Source organism: Triticum dicoccoides, chromosome 3B (genome assembly GCF_002162155.2).
Source record: "Triticum dicoccoides isolate Atlit2015 ecotype Zavitan chromosome 3B, WEW_v2.0, whole genome shotgun sequence".
In the NCBI taxonomy this organism is placed as follows: domain Eukaryota; kingdom Viridiplantae; phylum Streptophyta; class Magnoliopsida; order Poales; family Poaceae; genus Triticum; species Triticum dicoccoides.
The window spans coordinates 212,852,994-212,872,711 of NC_041385.1; the positions used below are offsets into that span (position 1 = coordinate 212,852,994).

The 19,718-nt window shown below is 39.7% G+C and overlaps 1 protein-coding gene across 2 annotated transcripts; it reads right to left on the bottom strand.

Moving 5' to 3' along the window:
* Positions 1-2,769: 2,769 nt before the first annotated feature.
* On the bottom strand, positions 2,770-8,626 carry LOC119275576 (DEAD-box ATP-dependent RNA helicase 52A-like). Of its 2 annotated transcripts, XM_037556444.1 has the most exons (10): positions 8,286-8,626; positions 7,915-8,207; positions 6,377-6,451; positions 6,051-6,293; positions 4,768-4,932; positions 4,557-4,676; positions 3,794-4,092; positions 3,620-3,679; positions 3,372-3,528; positions 2,770-3,279 (listed from the first exon to the last, which is right to left on the bottom strand). In XM_037556444.1, the coding sequence occupies exons 1-10, from the start codon at positions 8,338-8,340 to the stop codon at positions 2,938-2,940; spliced, it is 1,809 nt and encodes a 602-aa protein (XP_037412341.1). In that variant the 5' UTR covers positions 8,341-8,626; the 3' UTR covers positions 2,770-2,937. The 2 variants fall into 2 exon arrangements, with proteins under 2 accessions (XP_037412341.1, XP_037412340.1); XM_037556443.1 differs by having other exon boundaries at positions 7,915-8,625.
* Between the last annotated feature and the right edge of the window lie 11,092 nt (positions 8,627-19,718).

Sequence of the window (19,718 nt, forward strand, 5' to 3'; positions counted from 1 at the left end):
GGTTCCAAAAGTCGTCGTGGAAAGGGGTTAAAAATCATTTGTATAGCACCGACGTGTACCAGTGGGTGGCACTAGATGCACTTACACATAGTTCTATCCTATTCGAGCTTTTTGGTACTTGTTGCCAAAGGGGGAGAATTTGTATAGATTATTAGGCTAAGAGAGAGAGATATAGAGAGAAACTATGAAACAAACTACGTCTTCGCACTCCATTGTCTTCAAGTGAATGTCTTCACACGTCATTATCTTCGACATGAATGTCTTCGCGAACCACCATTGTCTTCAATGTCTTCATACATTTTTAAGGGTCATCTTCGATGGGTAAACCGAATCAATAGGGACTTCTACCTGTGTTATCCTGTGAAACTCACAAACACATTAGTCCCTCAACCATGTTTGTCGTCAATACTCCAAAACCAACTATGGGTGGCACTAGATGCACTTACACATAGTTTTATCCTATTCGAGCTTTTTGGTACTTGTTGCCAAAGGGGGGGGGGGAATTTGTATAGATCATTAGGTTGAGAGAGAGAGAGAGAGAGAGAGAGAGAGAGAGTCTTTCTTTTCCCTGTTTGATTTCTTTGAGTTTTTGCTGCTACTTGGTTTATGCTGCTTTGCCCGTTATGTTTGCGAGATACTATGCTTCATGCTATGCACAAATGCTTATCATTATCTTTGTATGATCATACACTTGTGCTTTTGGTGATGCGTGCTTACTATTCCAATCATATCATTTTTTGCGCTCACCAAGTTGTATGTGACATGCAAGAGTGACCCATGTTCCTAATCGATTGTGCATTTGCATTCAAACGCAAATTTTTAATAATGCACAAATTTAGAAGGACTCTTACTTATCACATACTTCTCAAAGTGACGATGTATTTCATTCATTTAATCATTTGTCGAAGCTTTGATCTATATGTTGTCATCAATTAACAAAAAATGGGAGATTGAAAGTGCAACTAATCCCCGAGTGGTTTTAGTAATTCATAACAACATATATCTCATTGAACTAACATCCATTCAAGTTAAAGATTTCAGGAAGTCCAATATTTGGCATGGCAAGGACTGGTAATTGTGGACCCCTCAAAATGCTAAGGACATGGATTGGCAAAAGCTCAAGACTCTACATTTTTTGGTTAAGTGATCCAAGATCACATTGAGTCCATAGGAAAGCCAATACTATTAAAAGGGGATGGGGTTTTGATGATGATCTGATTGCCAGCATAAAAATCATACCATTGTAAAAAAAATCTAACAATCTAGAAAGCTTACCGCACACAAGTGCCTCATATGGGCAGGTAGCCTAGCGGCGTTTAACTACTCAATGGGGGGAGGGGGTCAGACAACTTAACATGATCTTCTGGAACCAATATCCTAAGATAAACTTTTAGCAACCGATAACTATATTGTCGTCACACCGAAATAAAATTAGCCACATGCACTTTCACAAAGAAAGTTGATTGGTGACCCCTCCACATTCCATGAAGACAAATGTTGGCCTAGCCAAGAAATTAGACTTCATTTTAATGATCAACAAAGGAGAGAGGTTGCTGAGCTGAGTTTCTTTCTCTATGTGCTCAAAGATAATGTTGCAACCAGATATATGCGTTGCAACTAGTCAGAGCTACTAGCTCCCACACACTTCCACTCCGCAATTTGCTCTTCCACTCGGAGCCGCCAAAGCAATTTGCTCCATCTGGGTAGGTGTTCCAGAGATGTTCGAGCCTCTTAACGATATTTACTCAAACCTTCCGAGCTACTCCCTCAGTCCGAAAACCAAAACCAAAACAAGTGTCTCAAGTTTAATACTATAACTTTGTACTAAAATCAGTACAAAGTTGCAGTGGTGGCTGCGGACAGGCTGCAGTTGCCAACCGCGGCCCCATCGACGGAGGACACGTTTGTGGAGTGGTGGCTGCGGAAGCGCAGAAGTTATCTTGGTAAGGAGAAGAGAGGGTTCGATAGTCTGGTTATATGCACGGCGTGGGCACTATGGAAGCAACGTAATGCCAGAGTTTTCAACAGAAGAGAGCAGCAATTGGCGGCCATAGATCTAGCTGGGGTTATTCTAGAGGAGCTTAGAGAGTGGAACTTAGTGGTAAGCGGAGTAGGAGGGCTACAACGTTTTGTGAGACATTAAACTAGATAGCTGTGTGGAGTGGCGACCCATGATAATGTGCGCATTGTCATGTGGTTTCTTGTAAATCTTGTTCTCCTTCTTCTATAAAGCTAACGTACGCAATTGCGTACTCTCGAAAAAAAAAATCAGTACAAAGTTGACACTTATTTTGGGATATTGGGTTGATGTTGACTAGCCTCTTAACAATACTTGGTCAAACCTTTCAAGCTACTCCCTCCGTCTAAAAATAAGTGTCTCAACTTTGTCCTCACAGGATGAGTATTCGCAAGTTGACGCATTTAGCTTTGTTTGGTGATTCTGTACTCATCCTTGGAGCCTCAAACTATTCAACACCCTCGGATCCTACAGGCCAGCAAGGCAGCCAACTGCTGGATGCGACAATGCTGCCACTTGGTTATCAGTTCTAATAACGAAAAGTTTCCTCAGTGTCTTCCTACATTTTCCTACATTTATGTTATCAGGGAGAAGCTATGTCAGTATCAGTGCAATTCAAACTCTGTTGTTGCATCTCAAAAAGAAAATACTTCCTCCAATCCATATTACTTGTTGCTGACTTAGTACAACTTGTACCAAGTCAGCGACAAGTAATATGGATCAGAGGAAGTAACCCTTTCAAGTGACTTGAGTTCCATATAAACATGCCATTGTACGGCTTTGAAATTAAAATGGAAACATGTCATTGTACTCTCATTGAGATGAATTAACCTTAGTACAAGTGGTAAAAGGTTAATGCCTACACACGCAACAAGTATGGTGTTTCAGTACACAAATTGAAAATGCAATGTTACACAAGTTTAGAAATCCACCATATCATCATCACTAATTTCACAGTCACCATCGGAAAGCCAAACATGATCAGGTGTTCCTCTCTCATAGTCACCTCTAGTTGGATGCCGAACCTTCGCCTCCCCATGTTGACAACCATAGCACTCACCATCGTCTGACGGCTCCAGGAAAGAGCAACAAAATGTCTCCACATCACATTCTAATTTTCTTTCAGCAAAGTAGATACCTTCAGTCCAGATTCCTGATTTACTCTTAATCTTGGCAATGAAATTGTAATGCCAATAGGTTTTTTCATAACTTTCAGGACTATAACAATGCTGAGTAACCTTGACGAAATAGAACTTGAGGAACTGCAACAATTATCAAAACAAATATACAGACATGTAAGTATATTCACATGAAAGATGCACTGCAACTTCAAAGTTGACAACTGAATATATACCTTGTATTCTTCTTGTTGTGTAAATGCAATACAACAATCTTTAGACATTGTCTTGATCCTACTATCATCAAAGCTTTGCTTAGTTCTCCTGCAATTTAATTCAGCCCAAACACATGCCAGATCGTATATGTTATCAATCTTGCGTGAGGCGAGAGACCTGCATATGCAGTTTATGAAGTATTAAACACTAGATGTTACTATATGCTCAAACGAACTTGACATAGAACTTATGTGTTGGATTTGCATACCGAGCTAAATCATATCTGTCCTTATCATTCTCCTCATCTTCTGAGTCCAATTCCACAGATCTAAACAGTTTGTTTCAATATAATGAAGTTAGTAAACATTGCACACAAAATAAAACTGGATAAAATTATGATGGTCCTTAGGATCATTAGCATGAGCCTGAGATAATCACTCACCTAGTATAATCAGGATTAGCATAGTCCAACAGCCAATCTGGCACTTCTAGATTTGCCTCAATCATCAATTCCAGCAAGCCTTTTGCTATGGACCGGTTGGACTCAGTGAAGAAGGAAGTGGCAGAACCAACTCTCGCAAATGTTCTAATCCTCTCAACATATTCCTCAACAGACTTTGGAAGATCATAGTTAATCAAATGATCAACATTTGCAACGTCCAAGCCTGGTGAGGCTGCATTGGCAGCAATCAGGATAGAAATGCCGCTAATCTGGAAAGGTAGCGATGCGCTCTCTCTCTCCTTCAAAGAGCATATGCATATGATCAATATATAATTAAAGATGACAAACAGAACAGTTAAATATTTACTGCTCTCGGCTCAACAGATAATTGTAATGAAAGTGCCAAGATAATGCTAAGGCCCATTATCTATCTATTTACATGATTAATAACAGCCTTGACTAGATTCAATCTCAGAATACTTGTTCACTCATTCAGCTAAACGAGACAAGTGAACACAAGAGGCATGTAAGAGAATAGATGAAGCATTATAGTAGGTCTTCCAAGCATTAGTGCAGAACCGTAAGTTCTTACTAGAACCTAGCAAACACTGAACACTGAAGGTCATACATATAAAGCTACAGGAAGTATGAGACCAGCATGGCAGATGAGAGTAATTTAGGTTGAAATCTTCTTTATAACACAAACAATGCAGCTTAAAAACAAGTTAGGCAATCAGTGAAGAGTTCATATAAACATACGTACCTGCTGTGAACTGTCAGCAAAGATCACTGTTGCAGGAAAACCTTCATTGCATAGCCAATTCTTCAATGAATCAGCCTTTCCTTTTGTCTCGACAAAAACTACTGTTCTGAGTTGGCTCTGCTAGACAAGCATGCAAGGTAACTTGAGAATTCTTTAAGCAGCAAACAGAGACCAATGTACTTGTTACACTTAGGATGGCAACAAGTATTACCATGCCGGCAGAAGAGACGGATTGCTTCTGTAACAGATTTAGCAGGAGGCCTCTTTTCTCTTCTTCAGAGGCAAGCTCAATTTTCTGCTTAGTTAGGCCAATACTGAACTCCAACCTCCCACCGGTGATAAATAAGTAATCTGACAAGAAATCCCAAGCCAGTTTCTGCAAACATGATCAAAGTAAAGAAGCTCGATAGAAGTCAAACGTATCTAAGCAGGCATAATCAAATGTGTATCGATATGTTAGTAAATAGCAGTTCCACTAGACAGAGTGAGTACACCAAAGAATTATTGTTGTTATAGACGCCCCATCTATTCTAACCAACGTGTAGCGTGAGTTAAGAAAGGACAGTCTCCCTCTCCCTCCCCCTTTCCCTCCCTACCTCCCTCCTGCTTATCCACACAAGGCGTACGAGCCAAATGTCTAGGCAACAGGGCATGGAGGAGGGCTCAGCTAGCTTAAGCATTAACTTTCCAAGCTAAGGCTCCCATGAGAACTGGCGGCTTGGCACAGGACAGCCGACAAGCACGGCGTCATGGAGGTGGGACGAGATCGATGGTGTGACCAGCTTGAGCTTCCTGACCAACGACATCCATGTCGGACAGGGGTAGCGGTGGCTCATCGCCAAGTATGGTGTCACATATTGATCCTAGCGATCTGCAGCGTGCGGGCTATGTCGATGTCTATCAATTCTTGGCTTGATCAATGCCTCACCCCGCCATCATGGCCGCATTCCGAGCTTCACTGTGAAGACTGGTGAAGACTCTGGTTATAATGGTCACGAGTAAAAAGAATTGTTGAGCGACCTGCTGGCGCTTTAATCAAATGAGGCACCTGACTCTTCTGCTGGAACCAGTTTTGCCCTGCAAGCATATAGGCAGGACCGGTTACAGACAGAGTTCATATCGTATGTCCAGCCGCTGGAAAACTAGCTATGATCTATCCGCCCATGACAATCTGATATTGGAGCCTCCACACCATGTCTGGTGGCAAGGACATTCCAAGGAACTCACTGACACAGTACAGCTCATACTAGAAAAGATGACAGCGATGATTCTCATTTCTCACAGCTCATAGTAGCTTGGGGAAGATCATAGAGGATACCAGTGAGACATGAAAACATGCTGCCAACGTTGTGTAAACAAAATTATGAAATGAAAAAGCGCTTCAAACAGTAAAGAGAATTACATGCTTCATACAGTAAAGAATAAAAAATACTGATCCAGTTGAATGTTTGGAGCTATTGCAGAAAACAGAAGGCATGACAACATTGTTCTTACCTGTACTGCTGGTTGGAAAGTACCGCTGGAAAGTAAAGTATGTCTGGCAGATTTCGGTGGAATATGCATGTCATCAACTATCTTCCTTAACGTTTTTTCAAACCCCATATCCAGCATCAAACCAAGCTCGCATATGACCAGATACTTTATTGCCTCAAGGGAGACTTGAGTGGTTCTAACCATGTTGATAAGACGTCGGGGTGTAGAAACAACTATATCAATGCCCGCTTCAAGCTGACATTTCTACAATCAGCAGCAAAGAAAAGAACTTAATGGAAATCTGAAACTCTGCCCGAGGAAGAGAGAAGAAAACAAACGGCAATCACCTGCATCTTCCCTTTCATCTTTGAATGAACTCTTATTCTAGTTCGGTAAGAGAATTTCCTGATATCAGCACCAATCTGAAATATGATACCATTATCAGCGAAGTCTTTAGCACCGCTAACAGGTACTAGTGGCACACATAAATAAATACTCCCTCCGTCCCTAAATATGTCATTTTAGAGATTTCATTACGGACTACATACGGATGTATATAGACGTATTCTAGAGTGTAGATTCACTCATTTTGCTCCGTATGTAGTCCATATTGGAATCTCTAAGAAGACTTGCATTTAGGAACGGAGGGAGTAAAATTACCCTTTATGTAAGTGTGTATAACCATACTAAACAGACTCAATATTCCACAGATGAAGAAAAAGAACAATAGAATTGAAGACAAGAAACATTAGTAGTATGAAGTATTCCACCGGACAATTGCAAAACTATTTCAGATAGATGCTGTACAGGGTAGTAACATCAAAGGCATTTTTACTCACACAATCAAATATCAACAATCTCTCAAAGTAACTCACGAATAAGGAATGTCACCACAGCTCTATGTGATTGATTCAAACAAGTGCAATACATTGTTGATCGGAAACTGTTTCAAATGTAAACAGGCATACAAACACAGAAGTGTTTTCACATAAGCATCTTCACATACCAAAGGATTACATCTGGTATGGATGAGAAGACAGTTTCTAGCTTTCTGCATACTACTAGTGCACGCTTCACATTTCTAAGCTAGAATAGGTCACAAAAAAAGCAGCTACCAGCTTTAGAAAACTATACATCATCAGCAACGGCTGCAGATAACGAAGCTTTATTTTCGATCAAAATTAAGAGCCCCCTCCCCTCCCCCCCTCCCCGCCACCTTGATTGATAACCTAGTTATGGTAGCCACCTATTAGTGAGAAAACAAAGCGCATATGTAGCTACCAGTACCTAATCACAAAGTGAATAGAAAATGCACAACAGATGTGCAATATATCCTAAATAAACAAATTTAACATTAAACTGAACTCACAAAACCAGGAGCAATAAAGCTGATTCTTTGATTTAGCAGACTCAATCCGTAAAAACTAGTATGTTCGGTTTGCAGTCGCAACTAGTCTTCTGCAGTGTGTAATCATAAGGAGTTATAGCATAATTTGACTCCGTAATAATGATAACATAACAGCTACCTATCTAAGTATATTTTTCATGATAAGGATGTCAAAGCTACCATGGTAAGTACAACTAATAGACACAAGACAATTGCGACCACAGGTGCGGCACAAGAGATATCACCGACAAGACATCTTGCAGTTTGTGTTTTATTCTAAAACGATTGCAGAGAAAAGTTTGGCTTCGCTCTCTTCGAATAGTTGTAAGATTTTACAAAAAAATATAGCTGTAAGGTCTTTTGAAAAAAATTCATCCATATTCTATCATCATATTTTTTTATTCAAATAAACACAAAACTTTTTGAAGTCGGTTGCAAGATAGAGAGAATATGCGCAAACAAATTCACCTTGGAATCTGCTGAGAGGCATCCTCTTACCTGTTTTACAAGCCTGGCGGTAGGCACGAGCAAGAGCGCGCGTGGTTTAACACACTTCATACGTCCTGTTCTTCCTGCTGCTACCGGCGCCGTCACCAGCCCACTCAACACCGGGATGAGTAAGGCGGTCGTCTTCCCGGACCCCTTCTGCGCGCAAACCAACAGGTCCCGGCCGGCCAGCACCATCGGGATCGAGTAGCACTGCAACGGACTCGGGGTCTCGAACTGACACCTCGCCAAGTTGTGCAGAACTGCTTCCGCCAGACCTAGCTCCTGGAACCCATACACCGGCCCTGGCAATGCCTCCCTGCTCAGATTCCCGATTGCCCCTTCCACAATCTTGAGCTCAGCTAATCCTTTGGCGTGCTCACCTCCTGCCGGTCGCGCCACCAGGTGGTGGACGCAGATCGAATCCGGCGCCGCCATCTCGTAAGCTCACACCTTGGGGAGAAGTGTGGCGGGCGAGATGTAAGGGGGAGTGGCGGGCGAGATGTAAAGGGGGAGATCGATCCTGTCCTCTTCGTCGGGCAAGACGCCGTGCCACGACATGGTGTGAGGATGTTGGTGATTTGGTGCTAGGGAAATCGAGATCCTCAAAGTAATTTGGGGATTTTCGCGAGAGGAAGAGCTAACAGAGGTTTTCCTAAAGCAATAACAATGAAATTAGGGTTTTCCTCTTTTTCCCTTCTTCATCGTGTTGTATATATGGAGCTGTTTGGGAGACCTCCTCGGGAGCACCTATTTGCGTCAAGAAGACGTCCGTTCGCATAGGAATAGCTCGACTGGGCCGGCCCATTTGGATTGACCTCGCGCGAGAGGTCGGGCGACAAATGTGGCTTTTCCTATTTAGCGCTGCAGGCGCTCGTTAATGTGTATTTTGCTAACGGGCGCCTGCAGCAGCTTTAGCTGGGCTTGGCCCATTTCGCTCGCTTGGCTGTCGTTCGCATATACGAATCGCAAAAATTCCGCAAGAGCTGGCAACCGAACCAGAGAATTCCTGGTTAACAGCCCACAATGGTAACCACCCCGCCACAGTAACTTGGTGCTCACAGTTCCATCACTTGTTTACCTTATCTTTTTCTTTCACTTTTTTACTTTTTTGTTTTTCATTATTCTGTTTAACTTTTTCTTTTTCTTCCTTGTTCGATGATCTTTCTCAAATCCGTCCACATTTTTCTAAAATTGATGAACTTTTTTCTAATTCAGCAAACTTTTCTCAAATTTGACTTTTGTTTTCTCAAATTTGGTGAAGTTTTTCCAAATCCGATGAACTAATTTTGATGTTTTTTCAAGATTGACGAATTTTTCATTCAAATTTGTGAACTATTTTCTCAAACAAGATGAACTTTTTTCAAAATCGATGAACTTTTTTTTGAAAATGATGAACTTTTTAAACTATTTCATAAAGTTTTTTTTCCAAAATCGGTGAACTTTTTAAGTTTGTGAACTGTTCTTAAAAAATGATGAACTATTTCTCAAAATCGATGAACTTTTGTCTCAAAATAATTGAACGTTTTTAAATTCACGAATTTATAGAAGTAAATGCAAAATCTAAATGATAAATAAATAGCGCGCCCGTACTAGTTCATGTACCGTATAGCGCTAGTAAATCACAAGTAACCCATTGCCTTGGTGGTCAGCTAAGATTAAAAAAGGGTTCCCCACTCGAGCGATGCGAGTTTGATCCCTGAAGCAACCACCCATTTTGTGTTATTTTTGGCGATTTGTGGTCGCACAGTAGACCTCCACTTTATACGCCCGACAAGGTAGCCACCACACCCACTAAAGCTTTTGTGACATATCTGTGGGGCGAATACAAATGAACTGAAAACCGCGGCTTAAATTGGATCTTACTTAAAAACTGTTAAAACTGTTCTGCAATTATGAATACTTTTTGACAAACATGGCCAAATTTTAAATTTCGGAACATCTTTTCAAACTGCGAATACAATTTAAATTCCCCCAAAAAATTTAAATTTGTAAAACAAAGTTGACAAATTGTACATCTTTTGAAAATCCGAACAATTTTCTATAACGCAAACATTTCTGAAATGTTCCAATTTTTTGTAAAACGTGAATAATTCCCCAAATCCTAGAACATACTTTGAAAATACAAACATTTTTTTAAATGGTGAACAAAATTTTGAAAAAAGGTACAACTTTTGAAATGCAGATAAAAATTTTGAATCTGAGAACAGTTTGAATTGTTAAGATTATTTGTTAACATGAACAAAAATTAAAAATGAAACCTTTTTTGTAAAATGCAATTTCAAATTCCAGAACATTTTTGGAAAACACAAACATTTTTTTTGTTGGTGAACAAATTTTGAAAACAGGTACAACTTTTCAAACGAAGAAAAAAATGAACCTGAGAACAATATGAAAATCACAAAGATTTTTTGTATATGTGAACTAAAACTTGAAAATGGCAACATTATTTGAACTTTTGAACAAAATTTGAAAATGTGATTGTTTTTGAACTTATGAACCTGTTTTGAAAGGTAAACATTTTTTAAATATCATGAACATTTTTTTAATTGTGACAACAAAATTAGAAAAAGAAACATTTTCTCAATTTCTAAACAAATTTCGGAACTGCAACGTTTTCTGAAATTCCCAAACATATCTGAATTTGTGAACAAAATTAGAAAAATGAACCTTTATTGAATTTCTGAACAAAATTTTAAGACAGGAACATTTCTCTAAAATTGGCATATTTTTTTAATATGTGAACAGGAATGAAAACATGAAAATTTTCTGAATTTGCGATTTTTTTTAAAACGGGAATATTTTTAAAAAATTTCAAACACATTTCGCAAATGACAACATTTTTTTAAATTCCTGAGCATTTTCTAATTGGTGAACAGAATTTTAAAATGCGAACACTCTTTGAATTTGTGAAAAAAATTGGGAACATGATTATGTTTTGAATTTTTCAACAAATTTGATAGCGGGGACATATTTATTATCCGAACAATTTTTATTTTGTAAACAAAACATAAAAAGACAAACACTTTTTCAAATTTGGCACATTTTTTGAATATAAGTGAACAATTTTCGAAATTTTAAATATTTACAAAATATCTGAAAAAAATTCGAAAATAGGAACATTTTCTGAAAAAACGAAAAAAAAACTGAAAAATACAAATTTTGAAAAATTTCTGAGACATTCACTGACAATAGAAAAAATCCAAAAAGAAAACAGAAGAAGGTAGAAAAAAGACAGAAAAAAGAACGAGAAAAAACAAAAAAGGAAAGAAAAATCAAAAATAAAAACGAAAAAGAAATTAAAAAAAGAAAAAGCGGTTCAGGAACCTTCTAGAAGGTTCCCAAAACCGGAAAAAACCGGCTAGAAAGATTCATAGAAGGTTCCCAAAACCGGTATATGGAACACTTAAAATGTCGGCCCGGCCGGCCCCCCGTGAGAGCTCGCTCGATAGCCCTGTGCGGTACCTCGACAGTTTGCCGCAGGGAGCGGCAAATATGGTTTTCCGACCTCCTCTTCAGCGCGCCGGTTCTCTTACCGGGCGCTCGCGGCAGCCTCGCGTGGGCCGGTCCAGCTAGCACGCTCGCTCCTTTCCTCTCGTTCGCAGCTGCGCGTTTCGTTCGTTCATTCCTTTTTTTGGTGTTCCTTCACAAAACTGAAAAAACAAATGATCTGAAATTTACGAATTGACACAAAAGTTCATCGTTTCTAAAAAACATCTCATCAATTTTTGACACAAATTTCACGATATTTGAAAAAACTTAATCGAATTGCAAAAAATTTCATTGTATTTGAGAAGAAATCACTGGATTTGAAGAAAGTTCATCAAATTTGAAAAGAGTTCAACGAATTTGAGAAAAAAGTTCATCGGATCTGTAAAAAGTTCATCAAATTTGAAAAAAATTCATTGAATTTGAAAAAGAGCTCAAAGGATTTGAGAAAAAAGTTCATCCGATCTGAAAGAAGTTCACCGGGTTTAAAACGAAAAGTTCATCAAATTTGAAAAAAAGCTCACCGAATTTGAAAAAAAAACAAATTTGAAAAAAATCAGCGAAATTTGAAAGAAAGGTCATCGAGTTTGGAAAAGTTTCTTCGAATTTGACAAAAAAAAATATCGATTTTGCAGAAAAATATCATGAAGAAAAAAAGTTTCTCGAACTTGAAAAAAGAAGGAAAAAAGAAAACAAACACATGAAAGAACAAAAGGAGAAAAGCATGTAAGGAAACACAACAACTGAACTGGTCGGGTGGTTGTCGTGTCCTGCTCTTAACATGCTCGTCGTGAGATCAAATCCTGGCTCTCGTATAATTTTTGCTCTTTAGAAACAGAGAAAAAAAAATAAAAATGGGCCGGCCCAAACGCGATGAGGCAGTATGCGCCCGTTAGTAAAATGACTAGTATTGGGCGCTAAAGACGCCGAATAGGATTTAGCGTGTGTGCATATTGTTGAGCCGGGCCTTGGAGATGCGAGTTTGGCCCGTTTGGACATCTAGTGTGCATTTAAATTTTGGCCCGTATAAAATTTAAAGCACCTCCCAGCCACACGCGTTAAGAACAATCGAATCGATCATTTCTTCTCAGCCACACTCTCTGCATGCAAGGGAAGGGAACCAGCATAGAGAACTACTTATAATTTGACTTTATATTCATATCCCAAAAGACCAGTTCCCTTTTCACTTTCATCTTAATCACATCTCCTACAATAGATCTAGTGAAGCTATCAGTGCTAGCTCTCGACTCATCACTTAACTTCTTCGCTAGATTCACTCGGTACTAAACTCCAATACTGTTAGCTTACCCGTACTTCCCACCACCTAGTCATTTTACTCATATTGAGCCTTTAGTGATTTTTTGAAATTGTGTTATGGTCCCATAGCCCATCCTATATTTCAACATCTTCTTATCTTCTTCACATTCACACACTTTTGTGTATATAATTTGGATGTCTCATTGCGATGTCATACTAGGATTATAGACATATCATCCATGTATATGAGTGTGTGCATTTTGTGTTCCCTTTGGCCTCCGCAAGGCAAGGATAACCACACAACTACACCAGAATATGGCCCACCGCCTTAAACATATGAGAGAACGCTTGACAACAAAAATCATTGGGCGACTGTGGCATCCCCGTCTGGACCAAACGGGTTGCTTGCACGTGCCGGCCCAGGATAACTTCCCAACACGTGTCAGTATCATGTTACATTGCTCCAAACATGACTTTATTGATAAAACGGGGTATGTAGCCCGATTATAATGGGGTATAATCCGTATAACTCCATAGCAGAGTTATTCGACGGCGAAAGAACTAAATCACAACGGAAGACTAGGTTGACGGCTTGGTTGGGCTTCACAATTCACAAGACTGGCTGGGGCGGCCATCTAGATTATCCATCTCCAGAATCTGGCCATGTGCAAGGCGGCAAGTATTTGAGTGGACTTGCAAGACAACTGGTTATATAGCAATCAAACGAACAAGTAACAAAGTAATGACAAAGTTTAAGCAACAACAACAATAATATCCTGACAAGATCACAGGTAAACTTACCGCTATACTAGAAAGTAAATACGCCCGACTCACTAAGACCACATCTCGCGTGTAGTCCGAACAACACTTTGCCTTTCTTAGGCCAACACAAAACAACTTATTGTACCTTGGTACGATGGTACGGACCACAACATTATCATGCAATTCTTTCCCAAACTTGACCATTACTAAATTAAAGTGGACACTGTAGATGTGCGGTTCGATGAAACTAATGGCTCGCAAAGAGAGCACCTACCTTCTGTGTTAGATGAACCAGCACCTGAGGATGCTATCAAGCTCAAGGCAACTGAGGATGTCATTCCTACTGAAGAATCTGCTGAAGAATTCATTCCTGTTCATGAAGAACGTCGAGCTGATGCACCTGAAGAACATGATGAGGAAAATGGTGCTGAAGAAAATGCTGATCAAAATCCTCAGCGACAGCCAACTCATCCACGCGTTGCAAAAGAAGTGCAAGTGGAGAAGATCATCGATGACATTAGCGCACCAGGTCCTCTCACCCGCTCAAAAGCCTCACACTTATCTAACTTTTGTGGGCACTATGCTTTTGTCTCTATCTCAGAGCCCACTAAGGTAGATGAAGCATTTCTGGAGCCGGAGTGGATTCAGGCTATGCAAGAAGAATTACATCAGTTTGAGTTGAACAATGTCTGGGAATTGGTCAATCGCCCAGATCCTCGCAAGCATAATATCATTGGCACAAAGTGGATCTACCGCAACAAGCAAGATGAAAATGGCCTTGTGGTGAGGAATAAGGCACGGCTAGTAGCTCAAGGCTACACACAGGTTGAAGGAATTGATTTCGATGAAACTTTTGCACCTGTTGCTAGACTTGAAGCTATTCGCATTTTACTTGCCTATGCTAACCATCATGATATCATCTTATATCAAATGGATGTGAAAAGTGCATTCCTCAATGGTAAGCTTGAGGAAGAAGTATATGTTGCTCAACCCCCAGGTTTTGAAGATCCCAAGAATCCTGACAAAGTCTTCAGACTCAATAAGGCCCTCTATGGTCTCAAGCAAGCCCCTCGGGCGTGGTATGACACATTGAAGGAATTCTTCGTGAAGAATGGCTTCACACCCGGTTCACTTGACCCTACTCTATTTACTAAATCATATGATGGTGAACTGTTTGTGTGCCAAATATATGTTGATGATATTATCTTTGGCTGTACTAACCAACGATATAGTGATGAATTTGCCTATATGATGAGTGAAGAATATCAAATGTCTATGATGGGAGAGTTGAAATTCTTCTTAGGTCTTCAAATTCGTCAGCAGCGCAATGGCATATTCATATCTCAGGAGAAATACCTCAAAGATGTACTGAGGAAATTCGGCATGCAAGATTGCAAAGGCGTCAAAATTCCTATGCCCACAAATGGCCATCTATGCACTGATGAAAATGGTATTGACTTCGATCACAAGGTATACCGCTCCATGATTGGTTCTTTATTGTACTTATGTGCATCTAGGCCAGATATAATGCTTAGTGTTTGCATGTGTACCCGATTTCAAGCTGCACCAAAGGAATCACACCATAAGGCTGTGAAGCATATTCTTCGATATCTAGCTCACACACCAACACTAGGATTATGGTACCCCAAGGGCTCTGCTTTTGATCTCATTGGATATTCTGACTCTGACTATGCTGGTGATCGTGTGGACCGCAAGTCCGTTTATGGGATATTCTGACTCTGACTCTGACTATGCTGGTGATCGTGTGGACCGTATGTCCAGCAATGTTGCTGTATATGGGATGTTTCAATGGGGTTGTGCTTACTTAGTTTTCATGTTGTTGCTACCATTGTCCTTCTGTTGGTTGCCTGCTAAGTCCGTTTATGTCCATGATAGATGCGCACAAATGTATAGGATTAATATACTGCTCATGCTTATGTACGTACGTACCATGTCAGGGGACCCTACATGTTATATATTTTTTCTTGGTTTACTAACATGCGTGCATAATGTTTTTCCAAGTAAAAACATGCCCATAAGAAATATGTTACTATTTAACCAAATGATCACAAATATATATGATACTGATGCATATTCCATCTGCAACTTAATAACATATGTATTTAAGTTCTTACAAATATATATATATATATATGTTGGCTAGCTAGTACGATCATGTGCTTTCAAACTAACATACCAGTTAGCTGTTGAAAGATTAAACCATGACACGTTTTGTTTGTTTGTCATCTTCCTCTCTTGCGGACATGACCATGTATTGTAGATCCAGCGCTGCCAGAAACTTATCTGATCCTTCGCCGCAGTGGATGCTCGGTTAGACATGGCAACTATCGTTGCACCCGAGCTAGTGGCCTCAACTGCAACCAAGCCCATAGCCTAATGAGGAAGTCCAATCACTATGATCACCCACACGGTCATACCATGTGTTGCATCTCTCCTCGGCCTCCGCAGGTCCGCCCGTCGGACAATGCTCCACCTTCATGGCGGCTCCGCAGATTTCGCCTCATTGTGCGTCATCAACATGTCTTGGCAGTGGTGCTGATGTCCTGGTCCGGTAGCATAGAAGAGCTTGGGTGTTCAAAAAAAAGCATGGAGGAGCTTGGCTGGCGTGATGGCTAGCTTGAGGCGGGCGTTGGCGTTGTTCCCAGAAAGTTGAATGCAACGTGCGTAGGACTACCAGAGAAAACCGTGACATGTCACTTTTTATACGTGTCCAGGTTGGACTCTGCTTACATCAAACTGATGGGATTCTCTACACTCTTACATTTGGCCGTACAGAATCTACAGAGATAAACTGCCTTTTTTTAGTTGATCGATTTCCTAATTTAGTTGCAGTGATATAGATTATATTAGTACAATCTCTCAGGTTCTCTAAATTTGATTTTGAATCTTTAGCCTAGTAATTTAGTCGTAGTCCTTGTAGGACACGGAGTACAATGATTGCAAGTCCTTTATTTCTGGAGTCCTTCCACGCCTTTCTTTTGGAGTCCTTCCACGCCTATACCATGTGCATATGTACACATGATTTCGTTTCAGCTTTTTTCAAGCACATCACGTCTTTGTTTTTGGAGTCCTTCCACGCCTATACCACGTGATTTCTTTTCAGCTTTTTTCAAGCACATTGTACGTGTCGGTTCAATATACATAATTTTATATCTTTTTGCATGTAACGTAATATCTTTAAATCTCAGCCATCAAAATTACTATTCAACGATCTTTATTATTTTGTCTTATGTGGAAGAACGTGGTGTCTTATTTGTCTTCTATCTTAATTATATAATAGATGTTTTGCATATTTTATTTCAATAAAAGTGGCAATGATAGCCTTTGCCATGCTTATTTTGCAATTATACTTGTTTCTGCTTGAAAACAGAAAGTTTATCAATGTTGCAAAAATTCCCTAGAAAAGTCAGAATATGATAAATTGTTGAAACTTTTTGCAAAATAAGATCTAATAAATTTTCTACAGTGTAGTATTTTTCTCGTAAGTTTTGGAGTTAGGTAAGTATGATGAATCTTGCATTCTTTACAGACTGTACTGTTTTGGCAGATTGCTGTTATGTTTGCATTGTTTGCATATGTTTGCTTGTTTAATGATTCTATTTGAGGAAAGGAGTATTAAATATGCTGAGGCATTTAGTGTGAAATGTTGAATAATAATTTTAGTGATTTGCTACAGTAGAGAATGATAAGGTTTTGCACTGATTTATACTAACTTATCTCATGAGTTCTTGTTGAGTTTTGTATGGATGAAGTTTTTGAGATTTAGGGAAACTGTGATATAAGAGGAATTAAGCAGACACAAAAGCTCGAGCTTGGGGATGCCCAAGGAATCCCAAGATAATACTTCAAGAAGTCTCAAGCATCTAAGCTTGGGGATACCCTGGTAGGCATCCCACCTTTCTTCTTCAATAATTATCGGTTAGTATCGGTTGAACCTAAGGTTTTGTTTCTTCACATGATGTGTTCTATTCTTGGAGTGTCATTTTATTTTGTTTTTGCTTGCTGTTTTAATAAAATACTTGATCTGAAAGTTTTTGAATAAGAGAGAGTCCTTAAATATCTACCTATTTACTTAACTACTCACATGATCTTCACTTATATCTTTTTGGAGTAGTTTGTCGTTTACTCTTGTGCTTCACTTATATCCTATGAGTAAATTGTTGAATAAACTGAATGTCATGAAGTTGAAATTATATCATTCCTAGTGGTAGCTTCACATTGGGTTTAGAAAGTGAAATCTTTTGAGGCTTGACAATCACAATATTGGTCATACAAGTAATTCACGAATAATTAGTATAAGGAAGAGAACTTTCACATGCAAATACACTATCTTGGAAATCTTTTGTGATTGTGAGCCCCCACCAAAATATTATATGCAAAAATTGTTGTCGTTGGACAAGGAAGACAACGTAATGATTTATGTTTGTTCATATTCACATAGAAGTTATATTGTCATAGATCCTTCAACATGTGGTGCTTGCCCCTATCTTTGCTAGCCAAAAATTCCGCACCAAGTAGAGATACTACTTGTGCATCCAAAACCCCTTAAACCCAAATCTTGTTTTGCGAGTCCACCATACCTACCTAAGGATTGAGAAAGATCCTTCAAGTAAGTTGTCATCGGTGTAATAAGGCAATAAAAATTGCTTCTAAAAGTGTTAGATCATTTAGTGTAAGAGAAAACTGAGTGTTGTATGAACTTATGATGGCAAAGAATAAAAGCGACAGACTGCATAATAGGTTACTATCATAAGGGGCAATATAACATGACGTGCTTTTGCACTAAGGGGTTGAGAATACAAACAAAGAAGCGCATGGCAACCTCTGCTTCCCTCTGCGAAGGGCCTATCTTTTACTTTTCAGTATTTACTTTTATGCAAAGAGTCAAAGTTTTTCTCTCTATTCCTTCTTATTTTTCTCTTTTGGCAAGCACCATGTGGTGAGGAAATATCTACGCACATATGTCCAGTTGAATATGGGTAGCATGAGTTAATATTGTTGACATCACCCAAAGGTGAATACATTGGGAGGCGAAATTATAAGCACCTATCTTTCTATGTGTCCGGTTGAAACGTTTTTCTCATGTGTATGTGATGAGTGTTAGAAATCATAGAAGACTATATGATGGTTGAGTATGTGGAGCTCTTACTTAAACTCTATTTAATAAGTTGAATTGCAATTGCTTGGTGACTAAGAACATAGGTTGTTGGGTTTCAAGAGAGTTCATTGTTTAAACCTTAACATGTGAATTGGTTGCCACTATAACATGAGAAGTTTTATAAGAAAGGATTGATGTTATGATGCTAGGAAAAGTGATTGAAATTATCATTGATCAAACTTATGCACTTTGCTAGCATTCACACTTCATAAATTATTTCTTTTATCATTTACCTACTCGGGGACGAGTAGGAATTAAGCTTGGGGATGCTAATACGTCTCCAACGTATCTATAATTTATGAAGTATTCATGCTAATATATTATCATTCTTGGAATTTTACAATCATTTTATAGCAACTTTATATCATTTTTTGGGACTAACCTATTGACCTAGTGCCCAGTGTCAGTTGCTGTTTTTGCTTGTTTTTTACATCGCAGGAAATCAATATCAAACGGAGTCCAAACACCGCGTAACTTTTTGGAGATTTTTTATGGACCAGAAGGAACCCAATGGGTCTGAGCTGCACCTGGGGGTTCCCCTGATGGGGAACGTAGTAATTTCAAAATTTTCCTACGCACACGCAAGATCATGGTGATGCATAGCAACGAGAGGGGAGAGTGTAGTCTACGTACCCTCGTAGACCGAAGCGGAAGCATTGACACAACGTAGAGGAAGTAGTCGTACGTCTTTCCCGGTCCAACCGATCCAAGCACCGTTACTCCGGCACCTCCGAGTTCTTGACACACGTACAGCTCGATGACGCACCCCGGGCTCCGATCCAGCAGAGGTTCGGGGAGGAGTTCCGTCAGCACGACGGCGTGGTGACGGTCTTGATGTTCAACTGTCGCAGGGCTTCGCCTAAGCACCGCTACAATATGGCCGAGGTGTAATATCGTGGAGGGGGGCACCGCACACGACTAAGGAACGATCACAATGATCAACTTGTGTGTCTATGGGGTGCCCCCTGCCCCCATATAGAAAGGAGTGGAGGAGGGGAAGGGCCGGCCCTCTCTATGGCGCGCCCTAGGGGAGTCCTACTCCCACCGGGAGTAGGATTTCCCCTTTCCTAGTCCAACTAGGAGACCTTCCAAGTAGTAGGAGTAGGAGACAAGGAAGGGGAAGAGAGAA